Here is a 20946-nt window from a genome sequence, read left to right as displayed (position 1 = left end):
TGGCTGCACCCCGCGGCTTGCGGGGTCTTAGTTCTCTGACCAGGGATTGAACCCGTGTCCCCTGCAGTGGAAGCACGGATTCTTAACCTCCGGACCACCAGGGAAGTCCCAAGAGGGAATTTATTAATGAAATGAGCAAGGCACACTAAGGGTGAAGGCAAGGGTGACAAAATCAAAGAGGGGGCAAGAAGAAAAGAGCTAAAGGGAGAAAGACGAAGGGAAGAAAAGAGATAAAGGATGGAGAGACGAGGGCCCTGGGGCCATGCCCGAGCCCACACTGGTCCCCACTCTGGTGGGAGCATCTCTAGGGCAGGGCAGGTAGCAGGACTGACTCCTCTCTGGGTGCCCAGTGTCATCCACTGTGGAGCTGGAGTGTCGTCTCCTTCCGTTGTGGCAGCATTAACCTCGGAATGACCAGATCCCAGCAAATTTTTGTTGAATGAATGAAGACACAAAGGAAAGAGCTTGCAGACGCTGGGAGTCAGGGCAGGGAGGAGAGCCAGCTATTTTCGTGGTTCCTGATGATGCCTTCAGAGAATGGAGTGCCAAAGCCATCCTGTGGTTCACATGGCCTCATAGCCAGGCCGGTGGGCCCCGTAGTGAGCTCCCAGACTCAGGCCACCTGGGTTGGCAGAGAGAAGTTAGACCCTTGCTCCTGCCCTGCTCCCTCAGAGCCCCCAGCTGGGCCCCTATCCACCCCCTGGAACTCCCCAGGGCAGCAGTCACCTGCACAGAGAAAGAGGACAGTTGAAACCCAGCCCAGGTAGAAGGACCAGGAAAAGAAGGACTGGATCTGGGGGTGTCCAGGCTGTTTCCACCGCTCGACAGTGTAGACCACCATGGCCACTATCAGGGAGAGGGCTGGGGACGGAGACAAGAGAGACGGCTCAGCCCCTCCGCAGAAACTCACCAGGTCCCAGCGCCCCAAGCGCAGCCCGGAGTCCTTACCCGCGGCAAAGGCTATGAAGGTCGAGACGATGGGGCCGCGTCCAGGGGCAGACAGTGAAGGGATGCAGGACATGACCAGAAAGCTCACAGAGATCAGGCCCCAAAGGGCAGCCAGAATGCAGAAGCTCTGTGTCACGTGGATATAGCCTGCTCAGAGACGGGACCGCTGAGTGCCCGTCCCCTCAGGCCCTTCCCCACCCCGAGGGAGACCGCTCCCCCTTACCTTTTACTGAGCCCTGATCCCCCCTTGTCCAGAGGCCCGAGTGAGACAAGGAGCTGGGCCCCTCGGCCACAAACCAGAAATTCGTGCTCAGAGCCACCAAGAGAGACAGCAGGCCCAGGGAGCTAGTGAGCAGGGCCAGGGACCGGCAGGGCTCCATGGGGGCGAAGGCTGGGCTTCTGGGTCCTGGGTGAGGAACAGCCTGGTGATGCAGATTCCTGGGTCTCTGAGAGAGGAGGAAGCTATGCCCCCCGGACTCCTGGGAGAGTCAAGCAGTTGGGGCAGCTGGGGGACCTGTGGTCTTTCAGATCAGACTAGTTTGGTCTCACCCAGTTCCTGGCAACTGACTCATGTCACACATCCTCCCTTCCCGGCTTTCATCGGCACCCGCCCCCCCCCCCACCCCTTGAGGTTCCCCTCACAGTATATGGTGGGGGGGAGGGCCCTGGAGATGTCACATTGTCAGTGGTTTGGGTGGGTGGAACGTGCCTCTCTGTCTCTACAGAAGTTTCTATGCCTCCTGCCCTTGGAGCCCTCCACACCCAGAGGGGGCTTCCTGGAAGAGGTGAGAGAGAGGCTTGGGAGGCCCAGAGGTGGGGTGTGGTGAGTGAGGCCAGGGTGTGAGTTAAATGGGAGGGCGAGGTGTGGCCAGAGGGGACAGTTGGGGGCCCCAACTTCTTTCGTTCTTTCCTGTGGGTTCTGCAACCTTCCGTTCTGGCAGACGGGGGCCCCAATTCTAGGGTCTCCATAAAAGGAGGGGGCAGGAGGCTAGGAAACCTGGGGCTGAAGGAGGAAGCCGCTAGGAGGCCTAGACTCCAGGTCCTGAGCGTGGGGACACTCAGACTCCCGGCTCCTTGCTTGGAGCTTATGCCCAGGGCAGGTAAACAGAGATCGCAGTTTTGAGCTTGTGGAGGGAAGACGTGCCCACATCCTCATCTGACACATGAGTTCACACTTAGTGCTGTTTTGAGCAAGGCCTTCAGTCTGGTGCGCTGCATCAACAGGATCTGGGTTTCTGTGGTCAGGGAGCGGGAGTTGGGGGTCAAGGATGTCAGTGCAGGACTTTCTGGCCCTCCCCTCGCGGCAGCATCAGGTCCTGGGCCCCACCTCAAATACAAGGTGAAGGTGCCACAGCCCAGGTAGAAGGCCCAGACAAACTTGACCTCTATGAAGCAGGAATGACCTGGAAGAGGACTTCTGTCCCGCAGATGAGCTGAGCTAACAGTCCCAGGACAGCTGGCGAAGGGGAGAACCGGAGTGACCCAGGAGGCTGGGTCCTCTTCCTCGGTTGGAGACTCCAGTTTGCAGGCCCCCATCCCTCACCCAGGTCCTCACCAGTGGGGTAACTGGCCAGTCCTAAAAACATGCTCATGAGGACAGGCTCCCAGAAGGGGATCCAGGTCTGGAGCAGCTGGGGTGCCATCACAAAAATGGCACTGGACATGGCTCCTGTGATTAGCAGCCGGACAAGCTTCAGGAAGTCGCAGCCGAGGGCATGTGGTGATCACATGCACAGAACCCATCTGAGATCTTTTTTTTTCTCTCTCTCTTTTTTTTTTTTTTTTTTTTCTCCTCTCTCTCTCTCTCTTTTTCTTTTTTGGCCTCACTGCATGGCTTGTGGGATCTTAGTTCCCCAACCAGGGATTGATCCCTGACCCTCAGCTGTGAAAGAAAGGAGTCCTAGCCACTGGACTGCCAGGGAATTCCCCCCATCTGTGATCTTGACCCCATCCCAACTGCAGGCAGCTCCAGTCCCATCCTTAGCCCCGTCCCTACCCTCCAACCCAACCCCATTCTCATTCCCAACAACAAATTCAATCCCATCCTTTTATTTATTTATTTTATTTACTTTTGTGTGTGTGTGTGTGTGCCACACCGCATGGCTTGCGGGATCTTAGTTCCCTGACCAATATAAAATAAAAATTAAATTAAAAAAAGAAAAAATGAAAAGAAAAATCCTTTACATACTGTGTAGAGAATGGACTGCAGGGGCAGGGGTTGGGTGGGGTGTGGGTAAGGGTTGAGGTTGAGCTGATTAGAAGTCTGTGGCAAGAAGCCAGGTGAGATATGATGTTGGCTTGGATCAGGGGGTAACCATGGCTGAGCAAGAAGGGGTCAAATTCCGAATACATTTTTAAGGTAGAGCCAACACGATTTGCTGATGAATCAGATGTGAGATGTAACAGAAGGAAAGCTATGGAGGGCGATCCCAATGTTTTCGGCTTGAGCAGCTAGATGAAAATGGACTTGTCATTTACTAAGTTGGGGGAGACCACGGGAGGAGGAGACGCGGAGTGTAAGAGAGATCAGGAGCTCAACTTCAGATATGCGGAAATTGAGATGCCGCTTCTTTTCAAGTGGAAATGTTGAGTAAGTAGTTGGAGATACGAGTCTGAAGTTATAACATCATTATTATTGCTAGAGTCAGCCCCTATAAATATGATTCCTGGAATAAGTCTCAGTAAATATTTCTACTTAAATAGGCCTCAATAAATTCTAATTAGAGAAGAAGCCTTCAGTTGCTATTATTACTAGAGGAAGCCTCTATAAATAGAGTATTTTTGTTATTTGAGGAGGTCCCAATAAATATTTCTAGGGAGTAAGCCTCTATTAATATAACAGTTCCTAGCATAGGCTGTAATAAATGTTCTTATTATTGGAATAAGCCTCCCTAAATAGTCTTTTTTTTTTTTTAAAGGAATTCCTTTATTTTTATTTTTTATTTATTTATTCATTTATTTTTGGCTGTGTTGGGTCTTCGTTTCTGTGCAAGGGCTTTCTCTAGTTGCGGCAAGCGGGGGCCACTCTTCATCGCGGTGCCCGGGCCTCTCACTGTCGCGGCCCCTCCCGTTGCGGGGCACAGGCTCCAGACGCGCAGGCTCAGTAGTTGTGGCTCACGGGCCTAGGCGCTCCGCGGCATGTGGGATCTTCCCAGACCAGGGCTCGAACCCGTGTCCCCTGCATTGGCAGGCAGATTCTCAACCACTGTGCCACCAGGGAAGCCCAGTCTTATTATTTTATGATAAGCTTTAGTAAATCTCATGGCGGTTGGCATGAGTTTGTTGAATGAACTAATGAATGAGTGAATGAAGAGAAGATCTAGGTCATGAATGATGGATGAAGAGGCAGGTGCAGGACGAGGTGCAGATCAGAGTTCTGGTGCTTCTCCTTGGAAGGGTCCATCCAGGGAAGGGACAGGAGTTTGGGAGAGCCAACTGGAGATGGCGCGAGTGGGCAAGGAGGTTGTTTTTCACAGTTGTTGTTTTTTTTTTTTTGGCCGTGCTGGGCAGCATGTGGGATCTTAGTTCCCAGGCTGAATTCTCTCAGTGGCGTTTTGGAGGGCTCCAAGGAGCTCTGGTTGTCTCAGCACAGAAAGAATTCAGCGAGAGGCAAAGTGGTGAGATAAGAAGCGATTTATTAGATTATTTGAATAGGACACTTGTGAGGCTTACAAGCGGGTGGGCGAGAGGGTGCCTCCCCGAGAACTTAGTGGGCTACCGTTTTATAATCAAAGGAAAAGTGGGGAGGGGGAGAAGACCACCTTCTTCCTCATTCTTGAGTAGTCGTCATACTTCCATCATCAGCTCCGCCTCCAAGTTGGGCAGGGGAGTTTTTTTGTCCCTACATGGTCAAGCCAGGACTGTCATGGCACTATGGAAAAATTATTTCAGGTCTCAGTACAATGAGGGTCTTTCACTTTGAAATGTCACCTTTCCATAAATTATTGGTTTTTATGTGTGCAGAGAGCATGTCATAGGGGTTATGAACTTACTGAGCTCACTGGACAGGATGTGGGTCTCAGGCCACCACTGTTTTATTGTTTGGGGCATGTCTCATGCTTCTGTCGCATGGTTTTGTTGCTAAGCAAGCCTGCTTGGTTTTGTGGTTAAGCAAACCTGCTTTCTTAAGTGATCATTAACTTACAGGGGTCTCCCATACTTTTTCTTTACTTACAATCCCCTAGTGTAAGTAAATCCCGTATTTAACTAATCCCCTATTTCATTACCTACTTTGTCCCTTTATTCTGTCCCTATCATGACCAGGCATGGAACCCATGCGCCCTGCATGGGGAGTGTGGAGTCTTTACCGCTGGACCACCAGGGAAGTTCCACAGATATTTTCATTTATCGTATTATCCTACTGTGATATTATGTTTTATGATAAATATATATTGTTGAGTCTTTGTCCCCACTTCTGGCATAGAGATCCTAAAACTCTTGGAATTTCCTAAGTTGTGAGAGCGAGGGGAACCAACCACATGATTAGAGGGTCAGAACTTGCAGTCCCACCCCTTGACCTCCTGGGAGGGGAGAGAAGTTGGAGATTGAGTTCAACCACCAAAGGCCAATGATTTAATCAATCATAACTATGTAATGAAGTCTCCAGAAAAACCCAGAAGGAGAGGAGGATTCAGAGAGCTTCCGGGCTGGTGAACATGTGCTTTTTGGGGGAGAGTGACCTACTTGGAGAGAGCACGGAAGCTCCGCACCTCTTCCCACTTACCTTGACCTGTGTATCTCTTCCATCTGGCTGTTTTGAGTTATATCCTTCTATAAAACACTGGTGAATCTAGTAAGTAAAATGTTTCCCTGAGTTCTGGGAGCTGCTCTAGCAAATTAATGGAACCCAAGGAGGGGGCTGTTGGGACCTCTAGTCTATTGCTGGTTGATCAGGAGCACAAGTGACAACCTGGGCTTGTGATTGGCATCTGAAGTGGGAGGTGGTCCTCTAGGGCTGTGTCTTTAACTTGTGTGATCTGACACTTTCTCTAGGGAGATCGTGTCAGAATTGAGTTACTCGCTTGGTGGTGTAGGGAAAAAGCACACCCATCAGAATTGGACCTACACATCGGTTTCCTAGCAGTTGAACCCAGGGACTTCCCTGATGGTCCAGTGGTTAGGACTCCGCACTTCCACTGCAGGGGGCCCAGGTTCGATCCCTAGCGGGAGAACTAAGATCCTACACATCGAGGGGTGCAGCCAAAAAAAAAAAAAAATGGGTGAACCTAGTAGGGTGGGGACTGTGTAATTTATCTCTGTGCCCATCCCTACAGGAACTGAGCAGGCGGGTCTACTCTAATGCCACCACCCCTGCCCCACTCACCACACTTCACCCCTCTTTCTCTCCACCCGAACCCCTCAGGGACCACACGTCAGTAGTTTCCGTCAGTTTTATTAGACTCCAAAAAATCTCTCTAATGGATATTCCATTTCTCTAACAACACCCCCTGGTGGCTGGGGCCTTGGGTCTCCTCAACTGCCTCCACCAGGCCCTAGGAACCAGGATTTCAGGCCTCTAGACCCTCCCCCTCCTCTTCAGTGACCTGACTTTGACGTCCAGATGAAGTCGGGGCACACGTTTGGGTTCAGCGGGGAGTGGACAGGCGCCGACATTCATTCATCCGGTAGGCACACATGTAGAAAATTCCTGCGCGAGAAGAGATCCCGGTTGACCCCGCCCAGACCCCCATCAGCCCTCCCAGCCCCTGCTCCCAGCGCAAGACAAAGACACAGGATTCCCTTTCTCCCTGGTGTCCACAGGGCTTGGGGTCTGCCTTCTGGTTCAGTGCCGGGGGCGCCTGTGTGGGACCCCCCCCATCATCTCACCCTCTTGAGTGCTGCCCGCAGTGCCACAGACACTGGCCTTCCCACCCCCAAACCCAGTACCTGCAAAGAAGGTCATGAGCAGGGCTACCCAGCCCAGGATGTAGGACCAGGAAAAGCGCCAGTCCCCAAAGCGGCGACCGAGGAAGGTGACAGTGACTCCAGTGTAAATGGCCAAGGCCAGCAGGACGAAAAAGGCTGGAGAGAGAGGTCGGTGGATGGGAGGGGGGAGGGAGGGGGAATGGGGATGGGGGCGGGTTTGGAGATGCGGGTGGGAATGAATAAATTGAGAAGGGGGTATGGGTGCAGGTAGGGATAAGGGTGAGGATGGGGGTTGAGTTGAAAGTGGGAGTAAAAATGAATGAGGAGTAGGGTTAGGGTGGGAATGCTGTGGGGTTGTGCTGTGCCGTAAAGAATCTGACTGGTCTTTGTGTCTGGTTCCTGGGAGGGAAACTCTAAATCCTTGGAGTTTTCTGAGTACCAGGAGTGTCTCTGTTGTTCTTGGATCACACCTGAGTCTATGCTGATGAGCAGAGATGACTCGGGGACAGGAGCTGGTCAGCAGAAAGACCAGCCGTGGGAATAGAGGGTTGGGGCTCTGAGCCGCTTGGAATCAGTCCAGCCTCTGGGGAGGAAAGGGGAGCTGGAGACTGAGTTCAATCACATGGCCAGTGATTCATGCCCTTGTAATGAAACTCCAGTAGAAATGCTGGATGCTGGCGCTCACTGGAGCTCCCTGTTTGGTGAGTGCGTGGATGAGCTGGGGGGACGGGGACGGGGGGTGGGGGCTGACGAGCCCTAATTCTGCAGGGAGCGTGCATGGAAACTCCATGTTCAGGACCCCTCTCCGGCTTCACGCCATGCATCTCTTTAGTTGGCTGGTCTTGAGTTGTACTCTTTAGAATAAAACTGTAAGTATTATGCTTTCTTGAGTTCTGTGAGTTATTCTAGCACATTTCTGAACCTGAGCAGGTCCCGGGAACCCCTGAATCTGTAGCCGATTGGTCAAAAGTACAGGTGAGCTGGGGACCCCACTTGCAGCTGAAGTTGGGGCAGTCTGGTTGGGAACAGTGCCTTTAAACCTGTGGGGTTTGATGCCACCTCCGGTGGTTAGTGCCAGAATTGAATGGCAGTACACATAGCTGGTGTCAGAACTGACTGGCATTAGAAATAGTCCTGAAGTTGTCGTTGACGGTGGAGGTGGGATTCGGGTGCGGGTGCAGCGGAGAGTGAGGAGCAGTGGGGAATGAACGTGGTGTTGGGGGCAGAGCTGGAGAGGGAGCTGGGAGAGGGGTAGGTGTAGGGGGTGATTCACTCACTGGAGGCGAAAAACACGATGCCCGCAGAGAAGGGCCGGGAGAAGCGGGTGAAAGTGGGCTGCTGAGAGAACGCCATGATGCCGATGATGATGCCAGAGGTGGCACACAGGGAGGACAGGATCATGAAGGCCCGGGTGGCATTCCAGTATGCTGTGGGAGCACCTCACGGTCACTCCTGTGCCTTCCTTGCCCTCAGTGGGGAAGGCTGTTACCTCTGAGGGCAGGAATGCCTCACCCCTCTCAGTATTCCTGACCTAGCTCCTCCTTCACCTCTCTGAAAAAGCCTTCCTCTTCACCTGGCAGACTCCTATTCATCCTCCAAAACCCAGCTCCCAGATCCCCTCCTCTGGGAAGCTATCCCTTCACCCCTCAGGCACCATCCTCACTCCCTGCTCTGGGCTGAGACTCTCCTTGCCTGTTTCCCTCTCCGGCCTGATTGCTCCCTGAGGACGGGGACCTGGTTGATTCTACACCGCAGACACACCCAGCAGAGGTTTGATTTGCACATGGGCCTGGAGAAGTGTTTGTTCAATGAATGAATGAGTGAATGAATGCCGATTTCCCATATCCTCCTGCTACTCACTCTCTATCCTCTCTCCCATGCTCCCTTTCCCTTCCTTCATGCCACTTACCCATATTTGGAAATGTCCCATTTATTTATTTCTAACTTGTTTATCTTGCCTATCTCTCTCCACCGAGTTCTCAGCTCTGTGAGGACAAGGGCCTGGCTTTCTCACTCACTGCTGTATCCCCAGCACCTAGTGCCTGGCATGTAATAGGTGTTCAAGAAACATGTGGAATGAATGGAGATGCCCTGGGACCACTCATCACGATCTCATCTTCCATTTGGCAACTGTCAAGTACGTGCCAGGCTCCCTTCCCATGTATGATCCTATTTATTCTTTCCAAGAGCCCTATGCTCTAAGTAATATTTTCATGCCCATTTTTCAAGTGAAGGAATGGAGGCTCAGAGAGGTGAAGTGATTTGCCCAAGGTCCCATAATTAGCAGAGACACTGGAGTTGAAAACCAAGCTCCATGCCCTCAGTCTTAACTGCTTTGTTATTCTGTCTCTCGGAGTACCCAGGACAATTATCACCCCGGGCAGAACGGGGATCCTGCCACTGAAAAAGCCTTAGATCTTTGCAAAATGCAGTCTTTCGTCTTGTGAAAGTCTAGGGGAGAACAATTCCTGGATACTTCTCCACGGATGTTGTTATGGGTTGCTGAGTTGCAGTTGTGTCTCCCCTTTCAAGTTCATATGTTGAAGTTCTAACTGCTCCCCCCCTCCTCCCACTGCCTCGGAATATGACCTTATTTGGAAATAGGGTCTTTGCAGATGTAAGTAGTTAAGATGAGGTCATACCAGAGTAGAGTGGATTTCTAATCCAATATGATTGGTGTCCTCATAAAATGGGGAAATTTGGAGACAGACACACACCCAGGGGAACATCACGCAAAGATGAAGGCAGAGATGGGCTGGTGCATTTACAAGCCAAGGAATACCAAAGGTTGCCAGGCAACCACCAGAAGCTAAGAGAGAGGCAGGGAACAGATTCTTCCTCACAGCCCTCAGAAGGAACCAACCCTGCAGAGACCTTGATTTTGGACTTCTAGCCTCCGGATCTGTGAGGCAATAGATTTCTGTTAAGCCACCCAGTTTGTGGTACTTTGTTATGGCAGTCTTAGAAAACGAATACACGTGCCTCTGGGTATTTAAAAGTCTGGAGGACTTTTGGGGGATGTTATAGCCTATTTCTTTCTCATGGTTGGGCTAATGTAGGAGTGGAAAACACAAATGCCTCTGAGGCTTGGCTGCAGCTGTGAATAAAGGCAGGAGACGGCAGGCTGCATGGGGAACATGTATGTCCCACGTACCAACGATCAATTATCAGCTTCATCTTTAGATAAAACCTTCCCTATTCAAATCACAGTGTGGTTTCCGTCTCCTGAGGGGACCCTGACTGGTGTTGTACCCCATTTGAAGGGGGCATTTGCTGCTCATACCCAGCTGACCATGGGCCTGGAAAAGACAGGCAAAACTGGATTATTCAAAAAGAGCTGCAAGTCCAGATTTTAATGTAAAATCTCCAGATTTTTTAAATACTGGTAATGACTTTGGAAACTTAAAAAATGCTATGCATACATGTCTTGGGTTGGGTTTGGCCTCTGGGAAGCAAGCTCAGGGCTCCTGCTCTAATTTTGGTGATCGGATTACATCAGCTATACAATGGATGAACAAATTAAACCTGCTGTTTGGACAAATACCCAAGAATCAATCGGGGTGAGGTATGTCCCTGAGGCTCTCAGTCTTGTGGTCATGAAGATATCAAATGAACTTGAAGACCTCCCTCCAGCTTCCCTCTCTCCCATCCCCAGCAGAGGGAACTCAGAGTGTCTGGTGGTATTCCCAGTCTGAAGCAGGAGGAAAGGTAGAAGTGTGACAAAGGAGACAGCCAGAAATGAAAAGGATGCACCAAGTCAGCCAGATGGGGCTCTGAAACTGGTAGCCCAGGGCAAACCTTTCCACTTCTCCCTGCCTCAATTTATCCCTCCAGCAAATGGGCAGGTTTGGTGAGATGGGGTAGGTGAAATCTGCCACGAGCCTGTCATATCACAGGGCTCAGTGAGGGTTGGGTCCTCCTCCCAACCCCCCCCCACCAAAAGAATTGACTTTTTGAGGTCAAGTATCATGTCTTAATTCATAGACACAACGGAACAGCCTTCTTAGTGTTGTTGGGACACCGAAGGGAGTTAATCCAGGCAAAGCGCTTAGAATAGCACGTAGGACACAGTAACAATACATGCCAGTAATTGTTATTATTATTATTACTACACTAGTGTTGGATACAGATAATATAGAACATGTGATACACTATATATTATTAATATATTATATAATGTATATTGTATAATATATATTATGTAATACACTATACATCTCTATGCATCTCTCTTTCCATGTATATGCATGTATACACATCTGACCCTTGAACAGCACAGGTTTGAACTGTGCAGGTCCACTTACACGAGAATTTTTTTCAGTAAATACATACAGTACTACACTATCCGCGGTTGGTTTAATCCCCAGATGCAGAACCACGGATACGGAACCGCGGATACGGAGGGTCGACTACATGACTTGAGCATCCGGGGGCTTTGGTATCCACGGCGGGTCCTGGAACCAGTTCTCTGTGGCTACTGAGGGACTGAGGGAAGACTGTACATATATACAAATATATATGTATATGGAAAGAGGCACATAGAGGTACATAGTATATTATAAAAATATGTATTATATAATATAGATTGCAGGAACCCTATACTGTAAGTACTATTTTTATCCCCATTTTTACAATATATAATGTAATATATACACGTATATACCTATATACACATATACATACACACACATATATACATATACACATATGTATGACATGGCTTGGCTCACAGCAAATATTAAAAAGTATCTCATCCAGTATTAGCAAATTTAGGGTCCGTATTGCTTCTGTATCCTCCTGGTACCTAACATAGTTCTCGACACCTAGTAGATATTTAGAAAATGCTCTTCTGATAACCCCAGCCCCAACTGCTATACCTGACCTCTATTTCATGCCAGGAAATGTCACCTCTCTACTTAACCTCTCAATCGGTACATCCTGTGATTGTACTAGAAAAAACTACTGAAATCCCAGCTCTGCCCCTTCCATGCTGAACGACCTTGGGCTGGACGCTTTCCCTCTCTGAGCCACAAGGTTCTCCATCTGCAAAACAGGTGGCCTTTCCACCGTAAGGTTCTGCCCTGCGGGAGGCTCTGATCCCAGGCACAACCCAGACCCCGCCCCGGAGCCTCACCGATGCTCTCCGTCTGCAGGTAGCACTTGCTGCCCAGGCAATATCGCCACAGGCCCTGGTGGGCGAAGGCCCCCGACAGCCGGTACTGCATCCAGTGGTCTGTCGCCGTGGCCACCACCAGGAGGATGGTCCCCACCCAGGCGCAGAAGAGGCCACCACCCATGAAGCTGTACATGGTGATCTGTGGGTAAGGGGAGAGATGGGGTCAGGAGCTGGATTCCCATGTCCTGGGGGAGGAGGGGCTGGGGGACTAGGTTCCTAGTCTGAGGGAGGAGAAGCTGGGGCCCTAGACTTCCAGATCCTAGGTGAGGAGGGAGCTGGGGGGCTGGGACATTAGGTCCCAATGAGAGGAAGGAACTGGGCACCCGGATCCCTGGGTCTGGGGGGCAGAGGGAGGGATCTGGACTCCTGAGTCTGGGGGAGGAGAGGCTGAGAACCTAGACCCTTGGGTCCTGGGGGGAGAAGGGGGCTGGGGGCCTAGACTTCCAGGTCCTAAGTCAGGAAGGGGCTGGCCACTGGGACACCAAGTCTTTGGGGGATGGAGGGGGCTGGGGGCCTGGACTCCCAGATTCGAGGTGAGGAGGGGGCTAGGGCTAGGACCCCACCAAGTCCCTGCGAGAGAAGGGAGGCCTGGCCGCCTAGGTTTAGGGGGAGGAGGGGCCCATGGCTCCCACGCCTGGTCCCTACCTGAGGGGCAGAGCCTGCCCTGAACCCTCCGTCTGCCTCGGCCCCTCTGTGCAGACTGAGCCCAGTCAGGCCGCTGGCCTCTCTGCTCCCAGGGTCTCCCAAATCCCTTAAGCCTCCCCATACAATGGCCCCATGGCCCAGCAGCTTCCAGCAGGCAGAAGTGCAGTGGTGGCAGACGCCCCAGATGGAATTCGCTGAAGCAGGAATCCAGGCCCTCCCTCCCTGCAGCCCCTGGTCCCACCGGCCTCTCTCTGTGACCCTCCCAGCCACGCTAGCACCCTTTCACAGGCCTCGTTCCACGGCACCCTCGGGGTTAGCCCAAGCTGTGTAAGCACACGCAGACGCAAGACATGGGGACACCGAGCCGTTTATTGTTCAGCCCGGCCCCTCCCCCACAGGCAGGAAATGGGGTGGGGCTGCAGGGCTCTGGGTATGTTGGGCCAATGGGGTTCTTCGCAAGTGGGGTCACAGGGCATGTCACCTTTGGGGCTGGGACAGAAAGGAGGTTGAAGACGAGGCGGGGCTGGCCGGGGTTGAAGATGGGCTGGAGGCAGGAGAAATCAAGGATGAGGGTTGGCTGGCCTTTAGGCAGATGGGGATGGGGATGAGGGAGCTGGGAATGAGGATGGGTCAGGGCAGAGACGGAGAATGGAATGGGGGTGAGCGGCTGGGGGATGTGGGCCTCAGTGCGGCCAGGGGATGGGGTTGGCAGAGGCAGGTGGGAATGGCTTTGGGGTCAGGGCTGGGCCTGGGCACGGCTGGAGGAGCCCTGGGCATCGAGAGTGAGGTGAGCGTTGTCGCTGTAGTTGGGCACAGTGTCAGGAATGGGAAGAGGCTTGGGTTTGGGCTTGAGGTTCGGGGCTGTCTCCCTGGCTTGGGATCCTATGTCAGGTCTGGGTTTCACCAGGCGACTCGCAGGACCCCCTGCTGAGGCTGTGGTTTGGGAGGAAGAGGGATGGGAGCAGGATGTTTCTTGGGTGTCTCTGGCAGGGCTGAGGCCACCCTGGGCTCCAGGAACACCCTCCTGGTGACCCTCCAGGGCGCCCTCCGGAGTCCAGGGTGCAGGGTCCTCGGGGCCCTAGTACTCGGCCTCCCAGTCCTCAGCAGGCGGCGTCTCCAGGGGCGGCTCCGGACCCTGGGTGTCCTTCTTCCCATCCTGGGCCGGTGGTGTTGGTGATGGCAGCGTCACCGGGGGGGTCCTGGGGCCAGCCCCAGGGCTCCCCACCCAGCCCCTCTCTGCCTGCTCAGCCCTCCCAAGTCCCCACTGCCGCTGGCCCTGACCCCGGCCCGGCCTGCGTCGGACATCCCAGCCCCCGCGCCCCCTGGGCGGCCTCTTGGCGGTGCCCGGCTGAGTGCAGCACGCATTGGGGGCGCAGGGGCAGGAGGGCAAGGACTGCTGAAGCGTGTAGGCTCCCATCAGGGCGCTGTGCAGGAGGTAGGAGAGGGCATCCAGACGGACGGGCACAGTGACAGAGGCCAGGGTCTCGGGGAGCCCCAGGTGGGCTGGATCTGGGGTGCCCAGGAGAGAAGGGAACAGGGCTGGGAAAGGTGCAGGCGGCCACGACTCAGTCCCCAGGGACGGCAGGTTGTTCCTAGAATGACAAAAGGACAGGTCAGCGGGTCTCCCCATCTGCATATGCCTTCCCTACTGCAGCCTCTCTGCTTCCCGGCTTCTGCCAGGAGTCCACTTCTCCCCATCCTCAGGACGGAGCTGGCCTCTGACTTCCGGGCCCCTTTCTCTCTCTGTTTCTTCCCGTTTTCTTTACAGACAGACAGACAGACAGCTCTGCCAGAGCTTTAGCATCCCACAGAACGCGGTTCCCATTCCAGGCTGCCTCCCTCGCGGTGTGTTTGGGCAAATCATTTTCCCATTCCTAACCTTACTTTTTCATACCAAGAGATAGCTTCTGGTGGTATCAAAGGTGCCTATTAAAGGGCTGGGTCTGGGAAGTGTTCAATAAATGTGGACAATTATTATTTCTCCAGCCCTACGGCTGTGTCTGGCATCTTCAATTCTCCTGATTCCTTCTCGAAATTTCTCTGTTCCACAAATATATTTCTAGCTCTCTCCCTATTTCTAAGCATCTCGCTCAACTCTCTCTGTCACCAAGATCGTCGAAGATTCTGTTTCTGTGTCATGATACCCAAGACTTTTTTTTTTTTTCCTGATACTCTCTGGGTCTGTTCAACTCTCTGATTTTCTCTGTCCTCCCTCTTTCTGGGTCTTCGTGCCCCCCGCGAGAAGTCTTGCGTCTCTCACCCCTCTGACCCAGTCCCTTCCTTTTGCTGTTCCATCTTCACCGGGGTCTTTCAAGTCTTTTCGAGCACCTTCGCGTCGATTTCTCCAGGGCCCAGTGACGGGGAGGCGTCTGGAAGAAGATGGGTGGGACTTTGTCAGAAAGGGGGCGTGGTTTGCGGGGCGTGCAGAGCCGCAGGAAAGCGTGCACGGCTGAGTTCGCGGGGTTCCAGTTCGTCAACCCCACGTATCTCACGTCGCAGACCCCGCCTGCCGGAGACCCAGGAGCCGGGCGCCCGAGCCTCAGGAGTGCAGGCCCCCGGCCCCTCCGCCCTCAGACCCAGGGGTCCAGGCCCCCGGCCCCTCCCCCCTCAGACCCAGGGGTCCAGGCCCCCGGCCCCTCCCCCCTCAGACCCAGGAGTGCAGGCCCCCGGCCCCTCCCCCCTCAGACCCAGGGGTCCAGGCCCCCGGCCCCTCCTCCCTCAGACCCAGGATCCAGGCCCCCGGCCCCTCCCCCCCCAGACCCAGGAGTCCCCGCCCCCAAACCCTCCTCCCTCAGACCCAGGAGTCCCTAGCCCCCTCCTCTCTCTCCACCTGTATTCCTGGGCCGTGTCCTCATGGGACCCGATGGTGTTCTTTAGGACTAAAGGGACATTTAGGGAAGTCTGGACATTGGGTTCTCCCGGGGGCAGAGGGGTTAGTAGATGGATTGGCAATCGTAGAGGCTGGATTTCACTCTAAGCTCTGTCTCTCACTTAACTTTGTGAGCTTAAGCCCTTCTAGTCTCTGTGCTTTTGAGAAACGGGACTAATATTACCTTCTCGGATCTCGTGAGGTTTAAAGGATGTATCACGTGCGTAAAGTAGTCAACACATGATCTGGACTACAATTAGTCTCAAACCAATGAGAGTTTCTTATTGTTATTGCTGGTGGTCGTGGTAGTATTTTATTGAGAAGCAATAGTCATTCTCATATCTATTTATTTAAAAAATATTATTCAGTGCCTGCTATATGCTACGCCCCAGGTTGGGCGCCGGGGATTTAGCCCGGGACAAAATACATGCACGCTAACGAAACTTTACATGTTGGGAGAGAAACACACAATACACAGTACATTTCCTATATGCAGGAGGGCTGTGAAGGTGTAAAGACAGGACAAGTGATATAGATGCACAGGGGGCAGAGGGTTATTTTATTTTATTTTTTATTTTTTGGCCATGCCACCGGGCATGTGGGATCTTAGTTCCCCGACCAGGGATGGAACCTGCGTTCCCCTGCAGTGGAAGCTCAGAGTCTTAACCACTGGATTTCCAGGGAAGTCCCCCATGGGCTTATTTTAGATAAGATGGTTAGAGAAGGATACTGTGGGACACAGCCAGCTGACCTGGGAGTTGATTATTCCCAGTGGAGGGACAAGCAGGTGCAAAGGTCCCTCAGGGTGAAGCAAACATAGTGTTTGAGGGACTGGGAAGCAATAAGCTAGGAGGAGAGGGACAGGTCTATTTTTAAAATATATATATATTTAAAATTTTGGAATACCTTCATATTTACAGAAAAGTTACAAAGATAACTTTGTAACTCACCCCAATTCCCCTCTTGCTATCTTCTTACATTATCGTGGAACATTTGTCACAACTAAGAAACCAACATGACTCTTAAGACTTCTCACTAAACTCCAGACTTGATTTGGATTTTGCCAGTTTTTACACGAATGTCCTCTTTTTTCTGTTCCAGAATCCAAGGCAGGATCCCACTGAGTCATCACATCCCCTCAGTCGCCTCTGTTCTGCAGCAGTTTCTCAGTCTTTCCTTGTTTTTCACAACTTTGACAGCTTTGAGGACTACTGGTCAGTTTCTTCTTTTTAACAAACTAGAGGTCTATTTTAATGAATAATTCCAATTTATTTAGTCCTCATTTCACAGAGGTTCAAACTGTGCCTCAGAGAGGCTAAGTAAGTTACTCAAGGTCACAGAGCTAGTCAGTAGCACGACTGGGATTTGAACCCTGGCTCCAGAGTCTGTGATTAATGGAGACACAAGTAGGAGGCAGACTGTATAGTACCTTCTAGGCTGACTTTGGAATTTTTTTTTTTTTTTAATTCTGGAACATTGAGATGACTTTGAACATTTGTAAGCAGAAGTGTGACATAATTTATGTCTTAAGAAGAGCACTGTGCCTGCAGCTTGGAGAGTGGGTTGTGGTGGAACGCAAGAGTGGAAGCAGGAAGCCTAGGGAGAAAGCTGCCATCCTCCAGGCATGGGTGGTGACGGCTCCAAGGAGGGTGGGGGTAGTGGGGATGGGAAGATGTGAATAGATTTAAGATGTATTTTGGAGGGAGAACCATCAGGATTTGCTGCGGGGCTGCTGGACGTGAGTGATGGGGAATCAAGGATGATGCAAAGTTCTCAACCTGAGCGGCGCCTTTGAATATGAATTTTCTTACAAGAACTTCACAACATCCCACTTTGAGGATGAGAAATCCGAGACTAGCTTTCGAGTTCTGTGCTGGATGATGTTGGTGACGCCGAGATGACGCAGAACCGCTACCTGCTCTCGAAGGGCTCTCAGTCTTGAGAGGTGGGGGACAGACACAGAGATGGACAGTAACATTCTGGGGTGATGGGAGCCGGGACACAGGGAGGAACAGGACAGTGAGAGCCGGAAGCGGATTAAACGTTGCCTGGAGGCAAGGAGGTGGAGGGGGAGGTCGGGGGCCAGGAAAACATTGTTGCTAGCTTGCAAGGCGTGGGGGAGAAGGTCGGAGAGGTTTTTGGGTTTTTTGGGTTTTGTTTTGTTTTGTTTTAGAGGAGGTGGCCTTTGGGCTAGGTCTAGGGTGAATGGGTATTTGATGTAGAAGAAACGGCGCGAGCAAAGGCTAGGTGGCTGGAATCTAAAGATTTTTACCAAGAAGGCTGGCTTTCCTTTCCTGGCGCCTATGATTAGCATGCAGGTCTCATCCATCCGGTTAGGAAGCTTATGTCGAACAGGGCTCCGAAATAAGGGTTCGAATCCTCGTTCCGCTTCTTACTGACTCTTGACCTAAAGTAAGCTAAGTCTCTGGATTTTTGCGACATAAAACTCAATTCCAGCGTAACGGCACTGCTTCTGGTTTTGTTCTGTTACTGTCCCTCCTGTTTCTGCGGTCAGGGTCCGACCTCGCCACTTACCATGTACCTGGCCCTTTAAGGCCCTCCTCCCCGAGCTGGGAGAGCGGAGGCGTGTTCTTGCGCTTCTAAGGAAATGCCCTTTACCCAGCTTTCACAATTGACAGGCAAGTTCTGAAAAGTGACCAATCAATTCCTGCGTCGGGAGGGAACGAAGGTTCCGATTTGTTGGGGAACGCCTGCAGCAATAGGTTTGAGCTCCGCCCACTCCTTGTTACGTTGAACAGCGCGAGACGTAATCCTCAGCTCTGATTGGCGGGTAAGCTCACGTTGCTTCCGCGTCTCCTCCCTCCGTCCGTCAAATCCGGGGGGGGGAGGGCTAGTACCCTCGCTTTTTGATTGGCTACGTTTCTGAGCGCGATTCTCTCTCTCTCGCCCTCTGATTGGCTGTTCCTTTTCCGCGCCTTCTCCGGGCTGTAACTGACTATTTTGCCCCGGCCTTTAGCAGAGTCCCTTGTCTGATCTCCGGCACGGTGGCAGCGTCCGCGTCCGGGGAGACCCAGTCTAGGCCTAGCGATGCTGAGCGAAGCTTGGAGTGGAGAGGGGTCCTCAGGCTGAGGGGAGTCCCATACAGGGGTCTTCTTGGCCCACTAGGGAGCCTCATTGCCCCTTACCAGTCTTAGGACCAGTCTCTTCCTTTCACTGCCCCCTACAGGGCTCGGACTGTCAAAGTCCCAAGATTAGATCTTCAGGGCCTTCCCAGCCCACAGGGCTCACGGATTCCCTTAAGTCCCCATCCCACCCCCACCCCCACCCCCGCCTTCCGTCCCCCTGCAGGAGATCCCTGGGGGCCCTGCTCTCTCCCTTGAGCCTTACCCACTCGTTCAACTTCTCCAACTTAGGGGCCCTTCCAGTCTTGGGGTTTTTCCACTACCCCAGAAAATGGCCGGGATGCTTGGCAAGAAGTTACTGGCGTGAGAGATTCGTGGGCTGAGGTTTGTGCTGGAATGAGTGCCCCTAGGTTTATGTGGCTGTCATGAATGCTTTTTAGACTGCTTGGAAGCTGGGATTTGCTAGAAGTGTCTGCTCAAGTGGCTGTGGGAGTCTGGAGGTCGAAGGGCCCCAGAAAGGGAGATCACTTAGACACTTTCACTTGCATTAACTCATTTAAATTCTCATAATCTTTTAAAAAGTGCTCTGTTTGTTTTGCATTTGTATTATTTATCTTTTTTTTTTTTTTTTTTTTTTTTCTACTTTTTTATTATTTATTTATTTATTTATTTTTGGCTGTGTTGGGTCTTCGGTTCGTGCGAGGGCTTTCTCTAGTTAACGGCAAGTGGGGGCCACTCTTCATCGCGGTGCGGGGACCGCTCTTCATCGCGGTGCGCGGGCCTTTCACTATCGCGGCCCCTCCCGTTGCCGGGCACAGGCTCCAGACGCGCAGGCTCAGTAGTTGTGGCTCACGGGCCCAGCTGCTCCGTGGCATGTGGGATCTTCCCAGACCAGGGCTCGAACCCGTGTCCCCTGCATTAGCAGGCAGATTCTCAACCACTGCGCCACCAGGGAAGCCCTATTTATCTTTTAATACAGTAAAATTCACTCTTTTTGGTGTGCAGTTCCGAGTTTTGACAAATGTATAGAGCCATGTAACCATCACCACAAACAAGATCCAGCGTATTTTTATCATCCCTCCAGATTCTCTTGTGCTGCCTCTTCGTCATAATAACCTTTTTTTTTTTAAGGTTTTCACCAGTTCTTTATTGAAAATGCACCCAAAATTTCACATCAGAATCATACTATATGTTGGAGGAGTTTGTTGTATATAATTTATAATCATGCTTACTTGAAGTACTAGGTGAACTTTACCTTATACATTCCACATAAAATGTTAGCTACTCCAAGTTCTCTTATTGTCTTTAGAAAGCCTTTTTAAAAAAAATTTTATTAAAGTATAGTTGACTTACTGTGTTTAATTTCTGCTGTACAGCAAGTGACTCAGTTATACATATATATATATTTTTTCATAGTCTTTTCCATATATGTATATAACTGAATCACTGTGCTGTACACCTGAAACTAATATAACATTGTAAACCAACTATACTTCAATTAAAAAACAATTTTTTTAAAGGTGACTACCATCCAAAAAAAAAAAAAGAAGCAGCAGAAGAGTCCAGGAAACCTCTTCAGACCCATCCACCCAAGTCCTCACATTTTTGCTCCACAACAGAGCCAGTGTTTGGACACCTGCCACTCAGAGCGCCATCCAGGATTAGCCAGAGAAGAAGCTTCCACCAACAAGAGGCCACTGCTGTGGCCACTTAGGTCAAGAGTCACTTGTCCCCATACATGGTGTCCCTCCTCTAGGCCCCAATACTCTGGGAAACGGGGGCTGTGTCAGGGACAACTGGTCTCCCTCCCTTCTCCATGGAGTCCAGTCCCCGCTTAAAACCTCCACTGGATGGAGAGGGGAGGCGAAGGGATTTAAACGGAGTTGGAGGTGAAGATTTAAGACCAGGCTGAGTTTTAATAATCAGAGCTGACTGGACAGTAACAGAAGGTCTGAGATACTGTTAGGAGATAAGAAAAAGTTTTAACAGAGCACGATCGAGTCAGAAATCAGAAACGTAGACCTATTTTTTAGTTATACCTCCTGGCATTCATAGTCTCCAATTAACTGGCTATAGAGAGCATCTGGCAATGCGGAATCGCCAAGCTGAGTCTACTGGCTCCAAGCCCGTTGTCATTGTCGCTGTGTCTATCCATCCACACCTGCCTTTCCCCAAGAGGACAGGACACCACCACCCTCCTCCCCCAACCCCCCACTCCAAGTCCCAAGTCGTTATTCCAGAAGTCAGGACTTTAACACATGTATTTCAAAGTTACTGACCCCCACCCCCCGGGCTTCCCTGGTGGCACAGTGGTTAAGAATCTGCCTGCCAATGCAGGGGACGTGGGTTCGAGCCCTGGT

The 20946-nt window shown here is 51.7% G+C and overlaps 3 protein-coding genes across 5 annotated transcripts; all 3 read right to left on the bottom strand.

Annotated features, from left to right (window-relative positions):
- Positions 1–87: 87 nt before the first annotated feature.
- On the bottom strand, positions 88–2731 carry NKG7 (natural killer cell granule protein 7). Of its 2 annotated transcripts, XM_036833528.1 has the most exons (4): positions 1172–2731; positions 949–1095; positions 727–861; positions 88–622 (listed from the first exon to the last, which is right to left on the bottom strand). In XM_036833528.1, the coding sequence occupies exons 1-4, from the start codon at positions 1326–1328 to the stop codon at positions 564–566; spliced, it is 498 nt and encodes a 165-aa protein (XP_036689423.1). In that variant the 5' UTR covers positions 1329–2731; the 3' UTR covers positions 88–563. The 2 variants fall into 2 exon arrangements, with proteins under 2 accessions (XP_036689423.1, XP_036689422.1); XM_036833527.1 differs by having other exon boundaries at positions 316–622; positions 727–1095.
- Positions 2732–6399: 3668 nt separating this feature from the next.
- On the bottom strand, positions 6400–12128 carry LIM2 (lens intrinsic membrane protein 2). Of its 2 annotated transcripts, none has more exons than XM_036833523.1 (4): positions 11813–12128; positions 8091–8240; positions 6835–6969; positions 6400–6595 (listed from the first exon to the last, which is right to left on the bottom strand). In XM_036833523.1, the coding sequence occupies exons 1-4, from the start codon at positions 12120–12122 to the stop codon at positions 6534–6536; spliced, it is 657 nt and encodes a 218-aa protein (XP_036689418.1). In that variant the 5' UTR covers positions 12123–12128; the 3' UTR covers positions 6400–6533. The 2 variants fall into 2 exon arrangements, with proteins under 2 accessions (XP_036689418.1, XP_036689419.1); XM_036833524.1 differs by having other exon boundaries at positions 11948–12128.
- Positions 12129–12552: 424 nt separating this feature from the next.
- C19H19orf84 (chromosome 19 C19orf84 homolog) lies at positions 12553–15062 on the bottom strand. Its single transcript, XM_036833535.1, has 2 exons — positions 14895–15062; positions 12553–14226 (listed from the first exon to the last, which is right to left on the bottom strand). The coding sequence occupies exons 1-2, from the start codon at positions 14927–14929 to the stop codon at positions 13713–13715; spliced, it is 549 nt and encodes a 182-aa protein (XP_036689430.1). The 5' UTR covers positions 14930–15062; the 3' UTR covers positions 12553–13712.
- Positions 15063–20946: the final 5884 nt, after the last annotated feature.

The sequence above is a fragment of the Balaenoptera musculus genome, chromosome 19 (genome assembly GCF_009873245.2).
Source record: "Balaenoptera musculus isolate JJ_BM4_2016_0621 chromosome 19, mBalMus1.pri.v3, whole genome shotgun sequence".
In the NCBI taxonomy this organism is placed as follows: Eukaryota; Metazoa; Chordata; class Mammalia; order Artiodactyla; family Balaenopteridae; genus Balaenoptera; species Balaenoptera musculus.
Note: the sequence above shows the minus strand (reverse complement) of the source record. Positions and strands in the feature narration are given on the sequence as shown.

Coding starts and splice junctions, on each gene's coding strand:
- NKG7 (XM_036833527.1), bottom strand. CDS start 1,328: ATGGAGCCCTGCCGGTCCCTGGCCCTGCTCACTAGCTCCCTGGGCCTG. Junction 1,096..1,171: donor GGATCAGGGCTCAGTAAAAG/GTAAGGGGGAGC, acceptor GTCTCTGAGCAG/GCTATATCCACGTGACACAG. Junction 623..726: donor TGTCCTCTTTCTCTGTGCAG/GTGACTGCTGCC, acceptor CTGCCAACCCAG/GTGGCCTGAGTCTGGGAGCT.
- LIM2 (XM_036833523.1), bottom strand. CDS start 12,122: ATGTACAGCTTCATGGGTGGTGGCCTCTTCTGCGCCTGGGTGGGGACC. Junction 6,970..8,090: donor CATCGTGTTTTTCGCCTCCA/GTGAGTGAATCA, acceptor CTCTCTCTCCAG/CCTTTTTCGTCCTGCTGGCC. Junction 6,596..6,834: donor GCTCATGACCTTCTTTGCAG/GTACTGGGTTTG, acceptor CTTCTCGCGCAG/GAATTTTCTACATGTGTGCC.
- C19H19orf84 (XM_036833535.1), bottom strand. CDS start 14,929: ATGGAACAGCAAAAGGAAGGGACTGGGTCAGAGGG. Junction 14,227..14,894: donor GAAGGGACTGGGTCAGAGGG/GTGAGAGACGCA, acceptor TTGTCATTCTAG/GAACAACCTGCCGTCCCTGG.